The sequence below is a fragment of the Colobus angolensis genome, unplaced genomic scaffold, assembly GCF_000951035.1.
Source record: "Colobus angolensis palliatus isolate OR3802 unplaced genomic scaffold, Cang.pa_1.0 Scaffold249, whole genome shotgun sequence".
Classification (NCBI taxonomy): domain Eukaryota; kingdom Metazoa; phylum Chordata; class Mammalia; order Primates; family Cercopithecidae; genus Colobus; species Colobus angolensis.
In genome coordinates, this window is record NW_012115699.1 from 894,176 (window position 1) to 904,735 (window position 10,560).

The 10,560-nt window shown below is 39.6% G+C and overlaps 1 protein-coding gene and 1 pseudogene across 1 annotated transcript in view; both read right to left on the bottom strand.

Moving 5' to 3' along the window:
- LOC105514636 overlaps positions 1–988 on the bottom strand; it is a 5,677-nt pseudogene extending 4,689 nt beyond the window's left edge.
- M1AP (meiosis 1 associated protein) overlaps positions 1–10,560 on the bottom strand; it is a 96,268-nt gene that overhangs the window by 80,191 nt on the left and 5,517 nt on the right. The window contains exon 2 of the mRNA XM_011946102.1: positions 8,712–9,003. Coding sequence (XP_011801492.1) covers positions 8,712–8,951 — 240 coding nt within the window. The 5' untranslated portion in view covers positions 8,952–9,003. The remainder of the gene's footprint in view (positions 1–8,711; positions 9,004–10,560) is intronic.

Here is a 10,560-nt window from a genome sequence, read left to right on the forward strand (position 1 = left end):
CAGGATGGTCTCGATCTCCTGACCTCGTGATCCGCCCGTCTCGGCCTCCCAAAGTGCTGGGATTACAGGCTTGAGCCACCGCGCCCGGCCTTCTTGAGCTTTTAACTAGGGTTGAACTTACTGGTCAGTTGGAAAGAAATTTTGGCTTTCAATTTTTCCTGAGAAACCAGTGAGGAGTCTGATCCTGGTTAAAAACCTATGTGTGATTTTTTTCAAGCCTGACCATAGGCAATTTCAAATAATTTACTTGGCAGGCCTCATGGGGGAAAAGCTGCCTTTGCCATACCAGACTTGGTACACAGCCAATGCACTGCATTCTCTGAAGGGAGTTGCAGTCAAGGATTCAGAACCCTGGCTGGTCATGTTCTTGGAATATTTGTATTCCTAGCTCTGGTACTTTCATTTCTAGCTCTCTTTATCTGAGGCCTTGGGCCAAGTCCTCCTTAGGCCTTCCTTAAGACCTCCTTGTGGGGGAAGGGAGAAGGAAGTCTTAAAGACACTTTTCCCTACTCTGAGTCAGTACTCTGTACTTTTCCACTCCTAGCCTTCCCTCCTTGCCCTCTCATCAACCCCAGGGTGCATAAAATTGCCAGAGCCTTTTGTTCGGGACTCCTTCAACAGTGAAACTATCCCCATGTCTGCACTTATCCTCAACCAGTGCACAGTTTCATGGAGGAAATGGAAAAGGGGGAGTAGGCACTTTCTCCAGTTTAGATTCTTGCTTATACTATTACTGTAAATAAAGGCTTACCCTTTCATTTGTGTCTTAATGTCGTTAATCAGCTACTATGACAGCTCAGCTCTTTCCCAGCTTAGTTGAGCTTCTGACAAGTCAGTGGTTTCTAGTGTAAAGCTATCTGCCTTTTCTAGTGATGTGATTAAAAGATGAAGGGATTCAACTAGGTCCAAATGTACTGAGGAGTGCCAGAGGTATATAACATAGCCACCTGAGGAGTTAAAATAATCATTTTACCCTTGTTTGGGACATGGGCTCATTTCCTAAGAAATCTTTTATACTGGTTATTTTCCATTTGCCCTTCCAGATCATTCTCTACTTTTCTCTACCCTATTTTGTGCCCTAGGAAGGTGATCCATAGGGACTGATTCAATGAGGTCATTCACACTCTTGCTTCCAGCTGGCTTTGGCCAATGGCAGGCACCAGCAGGAGATCTGCATGTGGGAGGAAAGTGAGGTCAGGGTATTTCATCTCCTGGCTTCCTCCTCAAGAGATTGCCACAGGATGGCTGCGTCCTTCTTCTGAAGGCAACATGATTCTTTGCTTGACCAAACTTTAGTCAGGCTTCTAAACCTTTTCTTAGGCCCATCTGTGCACTTTCTTATAAAATTTAGTTTTAGCAAAGAACCCTGCTAAGTCAGTTTGGCGAGAATCCCCTACTCGTAATGTCTGATAATTCTCAGTATCTGACTGGGTTCCTCATCCTGCACTATCCCCCAGGTGATGTCTGATCACCCTGGCCTGTTTTCAGCAAGAATCCTGTAAGTCACTTTAGCCAGAATTCCCATTACCCCTGATGTTTCCTCTTAGTAATTATCTGTCCACTGATCCCCATACGCTCCTTGGCTATATATTCCCACTTGCTTGTACCATATTCAGAATTGAGCCCAATCTCTCTTTCCCATTGCAACATTCCATTGTCATGGTCCTTATACCCATCAATGGATTTCCAAGGGATCAATGCTATGGTCCCTTTATTTAGGATCATAACAACGTACCTATCATGTTCGTCCTCAATAAGGTATTTCTTACCATAATTTAACAAGTGTTGTGAATAACTTTTTCTTTAATAAAGGCCAAAGATCCTGGGCCGGGCGCGGTGGCTCAAGCCTGTAATCCCAGCACTTTGGGAGGCCGAGACGGGCGGATCACGAGGTCAGGAGATGGAGACCATCCTGGCTAACACGGTGAAACCCCGTCTCTACTAAAAAATACGAAAAAAAAAAACTAGCCGGGCGAGGTGGCGGGCGCCTGTAGTCCCAAGCTACTCGGGAGGCTGAGGCAGGAGAATGGCGTGAACCCGGGAGGCGGAGCTTGCAGTGAGCTGAGATCCGGCCACTGCACTCCACTCCGGGCGACAGAGCAAGACTCCGTCTCAAAAAAAAAAAAATAAAGGCCAAAGATCCTGTCAGGCAGCCCTCTTCAGACAGTTCCCTCCTCTTCAGTCCTAGAGGTGGTATGCCTATTGCACCATCTAAACTCTCCCCACACCTATGTAAATATTCCCTTCTATATTTCTTTGAAAATTATTTGGTTTGAATGTGCCATCTATCTGTTTCTTCCTAGCAATTTGACTGACTTAACAGCTCCTTATATAAATACTCAATTAAAAAGGAAAATAAAATCTAAAATACTTTATAAAGTTATAAGCTAAAAGATAACAATAGATTTTAAAAACCATATCGAATACATACATCAGTAAGCAAACATATATTAGGATAAAAGTGAAAGTCATGGAAAAAACATTTAGCATGATGCCATGTATGCAGTAAGCACTCCATAATATCTGCTTAATGTTATTAACATATTAGCAAATAGAGCGATTTCTCTGAATTGTCTGAAAATGACCAACAAATGTTTTGTATATTTGTAATAAGAGGGTTGGTGGTTACTACAGAGGCAATTTCGTAAGGGCAAAACTACCAATGGGAATTACCTGAGGATTGAGCTCCCTCTGAGAAATCCAGGCTCTTACCACGTGACTTAAGGTGTTGGTATATCACCAGAAGGAAACCATGGTGGTTTTAAATATGTTTACAGATTCTTTGACATACTTCTCCTCAAAGGGTAGTACAAAATTCTTTGGATTTTCTAAATAGACCATCACATCATCTACAAATAGGGACAATTTTATTTCTTCCTGTCCAAGCTGCATGCCTTTTATTCCCTTTTCTTACCTCATTGTGCTGCCTAGGACTTCTAGTACTATGCTGAGGAGAACTAAGAGCAGACATCTTTGTCTTGTCTCAATCTTAGCAGGAAAGCATTCAGTCTTTCACTATTAAATATGGCATTAGCTGTAGGTTTTATCATGAGTGGTTGTTGAACTTTGTCAAATGCTTATTCTACTTCAATTGATATAATCACATGGTTTTCTTCTTTAGCTTTTTAATATGGTGTACTACTTTGGTTGATTTTCAAATATTGAATCAATTTTGCATCCCTGAAATAAGTTCTACTTGGTTATGGTGTATAATTCTTTTTAATTGCTGAATTCTATTTTTTAATATTTTGTTAAGTTTTATGTGATCTATGTTCATGAGGGATATTGGTCTTCAGTTTTCTTTTTTTGTACTGTCTTAGTCTATATTTGGGATAAAAGATAGCCTCATAAAATGAGTTGGGAAGTATTTCCTTCTTTTATATTTTCTGGAAGAGATTATGTAGAATTGATGTTATTTTTCTTTAAATGTTTAGTAGAATTCTTCAATAAAACCATCTGGGTCTGAAGATTTCTTTTTCAGAAATTTAAAAATCATGAATTCAATTTTGTTAATGGTTATAGGGTCATTCAAGCTATCTGTTTCATATTGGGCAATTGTGATAGTTTGTGCTTTTCAAGGAACTGGTCCATTTCATCTAAGTTGTTAGATTTATGTATGTAAAGGTATTTGTAGTATTCTCTTATTATCCTTTGGAATAACAAGGGCCTATAATGACACTTCCCTGTTTCATTCCTGATATTGGTAATTTATATTTTCTTTTTCTATTTTCCTTGTCATTCTTGCCAGAGGTTTGTTAATTTTATTGATCTTTTCAAAGAATCAACTACTTTTCATTAATTTTCTCTATTTTATGTTTTCAATTTCACTTATTTTTGCTCTTCATTATTTCCTTCCTTTTGCTTGTTTTGAGTTCATTTTGCTTTTCCTTTTCTAGTTTCTTGAGGTGGGAGTTTATATTACTGATTTGACTTTTTTCTTTTCTAATGTAAGCATTTTAGTGCCATAAATGTCCTTCTCAACACTGCTTTAGCTGCATCCCACAAATTTTGATATTTGTATTTTCATTTACCTTTAGTTCAATGTTGTTGTCTTTTAAAATTTCCCTTGACATATTGCTTTTTGACCAATGGATTATTTAGAAGTGTGTTGTTTAGTTTCCAAGTGTTTGGGGGAATTTTTCTGTTATGTTTCTGTTATAGATTTTTTTTTTTTTTTTTTGAGACGGAGTCTGGCTCTATCGCCCAGGCTGGAGTGCAGTGGCCGGATCTCAGCTCACTGCAAGCTCCGCCTCCCGGGTTTACGCCATTCTCCTGCCTCAGCCTCCTGAGTAGCTGGGACTACAGGCGCCCGCCACCTCGCCCGGCTAGTTTTTTGTATTTTTTAGTAGAGACGGGGTTTCACCGTGTTAGCCAGGATGGTCTCGATCTCCTGACCTCGTGATCCGCCCGTCTCAGCCTCCCAAAGTGCTGGGATTACAGGCTTGAGCCACCGCGCCCGGCCTCTGTTATAGATTTTTATCTTGATTCATTGTGTCAGAGAATATACTATGTATGATTTCAATTTTTAAAATTTAAGTTTCTTTCCTTCATGGCCCATGGTATGGTCTAGTTTGGCAAATGTTCCATAGGTGCTTGAAAAGAATGTGCATTCTGCTTGTTGTTGGGTGGAGTACTATATAAATGTCAATTAGATCCTGTTGGCTGATGTTTTTCTGTATCCTTATCGATGTTCTACAGTTGTTGAAAGAGGGACACTGAATCTAACTATAATTGTGGATTTACCTATTTCTTCTTTTAGATCAATCAATTTTTGCTCCACATATTTTATAGTTTCTGCTGTTTAGTGCATACACATTTAGGATTTCTGTATCTTCTTGGTGGACTGACCTTTTCATCATTGTCTAATGTCCCTCTCTGTACCTGGTATTCTTCGATCTGAAATCTGTTTCATCTGATATATTAATAAAGCCACTCCTGCTTTGTTTTGGTTAATGTTTGCATGATATATCCATTTCCATTCTTTTACTTTCAGCCTACATTTATTGTGTTTGAAGTTAGTTTCTTTTAGACAGGATATAGTTGGGTCATTTAAAAAATTAACTCTGCCAAGCTCTTTTAATTGGCGTTTTTAGGCCACTCACATTTAATGTAACTATTGATATGTTAGCCTGCCAATTTATTTGTTGTTTCCTGCTTGTTCCCTCTGTTTTTAGTTTCTTTGTTTTCTTTTATATACCTTCCAATGGGCTATTGGAATATTTTTAAAATACTCTATTTTTATTTATCTATGGTGTTTCTGAGTGTATTTCTTTGTATAGGTTTTTTAGTGGTGGCCCTAATTATCATATTGTACACAGAAACTTAACAAGAGTCAACTGGTGTCAACATCTTACCAGTTCAAATGAAGTGTAGAAACCTTAGCTCCCTTTATATCACTTTCCCCTCCTTTGTTTATAATATAATTGTCTTAGGTATTTCCTCTACATATATCTCAAACTCCTGGGCTCAAGTGATCCTCCTGCCTCAGCCTCCCAAAGTGCTAAGATTATAGGTGCGAGTCACCATGCTCAGCCTCAAGATTTCATCTTTAACAATAGTTTTTATATGATGTGCCATAATGTAGTTTTCTTTATGTTTCTTGTGCATGGCATTCAATGATTGCTTAAATTTGTGGGTTTGGAGTTTTTTAATCAAAATTAGAAACATTCTGGCCATTTTTTAAAGGTATTTTTTCTGTCCCCTGTTCCTGTCCTTTGGAGACTTTAATTACACATATATTAGATGGCTTGAAGTTGTCCCAGAGCTCAATTATGCTCTATTCATTTAAAAAAATGATTATTTTCTTTCTGTGTTTCATTTTGAATAGTTTCTATTCCTATGTCTTCATGTTCACTGATCTTTTCTTTCGTAATGCCTAATCTGCCAATAATCCCATCTAGTGTATTTTCCATGCCAGAAATTGTAGTTTTCCTCTCTAAAAGTTTGATTTGGAACTTTTAAAATATCTTCTATATCTCCACTTAGCTTTTTGAACACATGGAACCCAATTACAACAATTGTCTTAATGTCCTCATTTGCTAATTCTAACATTTATGCTACTTCTGGGTCAGCTTTGATTAATAATTTCTTCATAAGTCATAAAATCCTGCTTCTCTGCATGCCTATTTAAGTTTTAATTGAATGCCAGACAGTATGAATTTTACCTTAATGGGTGCTAGATAGTTTTGTATTTCTATAAATATTCTTGAGCTTTGTTCTGGGATAGTTGTTAACTGGAAACAGTTTGACACTTAGGATCTTGTGTTTATGTTAGGTAGTCTTGAGCAGTACTAAGTCTTGGGCTATTTTATGCCCTACTACTAAGGCAAGATCTTTTTGAGTCCTCTACCCAATGTATCATGAATTATGAGGATTTCCAGCTTGGCCGATAAGAACAGGTACTATTCCAGTTGTGAGTATCAGGCACCATTGTCTCTAGTCTTTTAGGGTGGCTCCTTCTTTGGCCTTGGGTAGTTTCCTCATGCGCATGTACTGATCAGTACTCTGCTGAATACTCAAGGGGGACCCTCTTCGGGTCTTTATAGAGTTCTGTATGTAGCTCTCTCCTTTCCTCTATGTAGCTCTTTCTCCTCTAGCTATTAATAACTTGGTCTCCCTGAAGTCCCAGATCCATATCCTTGACTCAAGGAAACTACTGGCACCCACCCCAGGTTCTCCCTCTCTGCATTGTGGTTTGGAAACTTTCTTAAGGCAGTAAGCTGGGACAATTCTTTTTTTTGAGATGGAGTCTTGCTCTGTTGTCCAGGCTGGAGTGCAGTGGCACAATCTCGGCTCACTACAACCTCTGCCTCCTGGGTTCAAGCGATTCTCCCGCCTCAGTCTCCCAAGTAGCTGGGATTACAGGCAGCTGCCATCATGTCTGGCTAATTTTTGTATTTTTGTAGAGGCGGGGTTTTACCATGTTGGCCAGACTGGTCTTGAACTCCTGACCTCAGGTGATCTGCAAGCTGGGACAATTCTAAGTCCCACCTCATTTACTTCCTGTCTCCCGGGGGTTTTGTTCTTTGCTGCGTGATGTCCACTGTTTTGAAAAGTGTTTTTCATAGGTTTTATCCAGTTTTTTTTTATTGTTTTAGGCAGGAGGGTAAATCTGCTTGCAGTTATTCTATATAGGGTAGAACAGTGACTTGCTTCCAATGAACAGAATGTGCAGGAAGTGACATGCTACTTTTAGAGACCAAGACAGAAAAGATATTTTGGCTTCTTCATTGGTCTCCCTCTCTTTTGGATCAGTTGTTCTGGGAGAAGCCCACTGCCACAAATTAAGGACATTCACGCAGTCCTTTGGAGAGATCCGAGTAGTCAGGAAATAAGAATTTCTGCCAACAGCTAAGTGAATATGCCATCTTACAACTGGATCCTCCAGCCTCAATCAAGCTTTCAGATGACTGACATCTTGGTTACAACCTCATGAGGGACCCCAAGCCTGATCTACCTAAGCCACTTATGAATTCCTAACTCATAGTAACTATGAGATAATGTTTATTAATTTAGACCACTACATTTTGGGATAATTTGTTACACAGCAATAAATAATGAATAGAGGTACCAAATTATGCTCAAACCATAGAAAGGATCAGTTGAATTTCTTAAATAATTTTATCCTTTTCCCATCCCCAACCCAGCCTAAGTAACAATGCACAGACAAAATCCCCACACTTAGCACTTGGAGCATTTATACTCAAAACTTTCCCTGTGTGACTCTTGTCAAGAAATAAACCGTGAGTTGTTGTAAGCCTAAGGTTGTGTCAAAGCAACCAGGGTATGTTCTAACTCAGGAAGCATAGGGTAATATATATTATTTTCATTCTTTATACTATCAACAGAGATGTTATCATTCCACTTCCAATGAGGAAAACTAAGGCATTAATCAAAAAATAAATAGATTCCAGTCATATATTACTTACATAATTCAGCAATGGATTTATGAAATTTCCTCTTTTGGAAATCTTAAATAAGACTTACATCTGTTTGATAACATATATTAGCAGCAAGGCTACCTGAAGGAAGGAGATGCATAGAACCTCTGGAAGTCTTTCTCATCGCTATGATTCTGAATTTTATACAAGGGAGAAAGGGAAGATTGAAATTTTGAGGAGGAGCATAGATAATTGTTTATGTATAAAGGAGCTTTGTAAAAACACTGCCCCTGGCCCAGTGATTGCCTTCCATAACCCTAGGGGGCAGTTTCACCTGGTCTATGTGGAATGTAGAAAAAATATTTTCATGTTTTTGCATAGTTAGGGCTTTCTGAGCAAAGAAAACTGGTACCTGGGTTAAAGGGCAAGTCTTGGAATTTAAAAGATGATTGAATAGCCAGAGACCTCAGAAGAGATTTAGAGGCTTCCCTCTTTGTGTGTTTACATTTCAAAGGGCATAAAAGGAGTCAGTTGTTTACATTTCAAACGTCTGTCAATGTCAAGGTTTCTCTCCCTCTCTCTGGAGTGGAAAGGGACAGCTTGTAGCCTATTTATACTCCCAGATTAGTAATTTTGGGGTTTCTCTTCAACAGTGCATACCCCTATATATGCAGGATGTCCTCTGGCTCTCATGGTGCCACTCGGGGGCTACAGTGTGTGGAGAAGTAGTGGGGTTATTGTTGTAAGTATTAATAACTGTGATCTCTATTCCAGAAACCTTACCACTGTATTTCCTTTCAGGATAAAATGAATAAATATAGATATACATACCACAAAAGGGAGGATGCACTCATGCTGATCTTGTACCATGTACAAACTGAACAGGGACATGCGGCTGGGGCCCATCAAGCTGCAGGCTAGAGAGAAGAAGTTCTGCAGAGCCTCACAGAGGTTGGCGCAGATGTCACCCCAGGACGGTAGAGCAATGTGCACAATGAGAAGCCGTGGAGGTTGCTGGTCAATCTGAGTGTAAGCGGAGGGCCCTTTACCAGTAGTTCGCCCAGGATGCATGGCAGCAAAACCAGAGGCGGAACTGTAGCCACCAGCTGGATATTGTTTACACCTATAGGGAAGGAAAGAGAAACCACTGGTTTTCAAACTGAATTGTGTGTGCTCTGTTGAAATATAAAACGCAGGTTGAAGGAAACAATCCAGAAAGGAGTCAGATTGGGTACTAAAGCTTGTCCAGGCCATCCTTTTTTTTTTTTTGAGACAGAGTCTCCCGCTGTCACCAGGCTACAGTGCAGTGGTATGATCTCGGCTCACTGCAACCTCCACCTCCCAGGTTCAAGCAATTCTGCTTTAGCTTCCTGAGTAGTTGGGATTACAAGCACGTGCCACCACGCCCAGCTAATTTTTGTATTTTTAGAGATGGGGTTTCACCATGTTGGCCAGGATGATCTTGATCTCTTGATCTCATGATCCACCCGCCTCGGTCTCCCAAAGTGCTGGGATTACAGGCGTGAGCCACCGCACCCAGCCCAAGTCATCCTATTTTAACAGCTCCCAAGAGATCTAGATGTCTGCCTATAATGTAAGCCTGAGAATGTTTAGAGCCTGAGTGGAACTAATCAAAAGTTACACCAAAAAACTCAAGCTTCTGTCTCAAAGTAAGCTATCTGCCCTCATAAACTTTGTTTCTTTATTAGCATTTATTGCACTCTATTATAATTTGTTTCTATGACTCCCTCTCCCACTATATTGTAACCTTTCCAAGGGTAGAGAACCTGTCTTGTTGATTTTATTCATCAATGCCTAGTATATGTGTGTTTAGTACCTAACGAATAATTCTTAAAAATGAAAATATGACTACATTTCTCCTTAGTTAAATTCTTTGGTTGTCTGAATCTCTTATAAGGTAAAATTTAAACTCTCTTTGAGATCTGTCATTACTTGATTGTTAGCCTCATTACAAACTGTTTTTCACCTCAAGGTTTTCATGGAAATAATACCAAATATATTCACTTTAGTGCATTTGCTCATGCTGCTTCTCTGCCTCCAATACTCCTGCCTTCTTTCTTTACTGGCTACTTATACTTATCCGCAGGACTCAGATTAGGAAGTGAGAACAAATGAGAATGAAGAACCAATATAAGGAATGAGAAAGGGACATCATTACAAATGCTCAAACATGAAAAGGGTTATAAGAGGATATAATGAATAGCTTTATCCTAATAAGTTTGATAAAATGGACAAATTCCTAGAAAAATGTATCTAACCAAAGAAATTTTAGAAACCTACATACTCTATAACCATTAAGGAAATGTAATCAGTCATCAAATATCTTCCCACAAAGTAAGTCAGAGGACCAGATGATTTCACTGACGAGCTCCATCAAACTTGCAAAGATCAAGAATTTCAATTTTTTTTTTTTTTTTAAGAGATGGGGTCTTGCCATGTTGCCCAAGCTGGTCTCAAACCCCTGGGCTCCAGTGATCCACCTACCTCAGCCTCCTGAAGTGCTGGGATTATAGGTGTGAGCCACTGTGCCCAGCCAAGAATTTCAATCTTCAATTATTTTAAGAACAGAAGGAGGAGGCCAGGCGCGGTGGCTCAAGCCTGTAATCCCAGCACTTTGGGAGGCCAAGAGGGGCGGATCACGAGGTCAGGAGATCGAGAC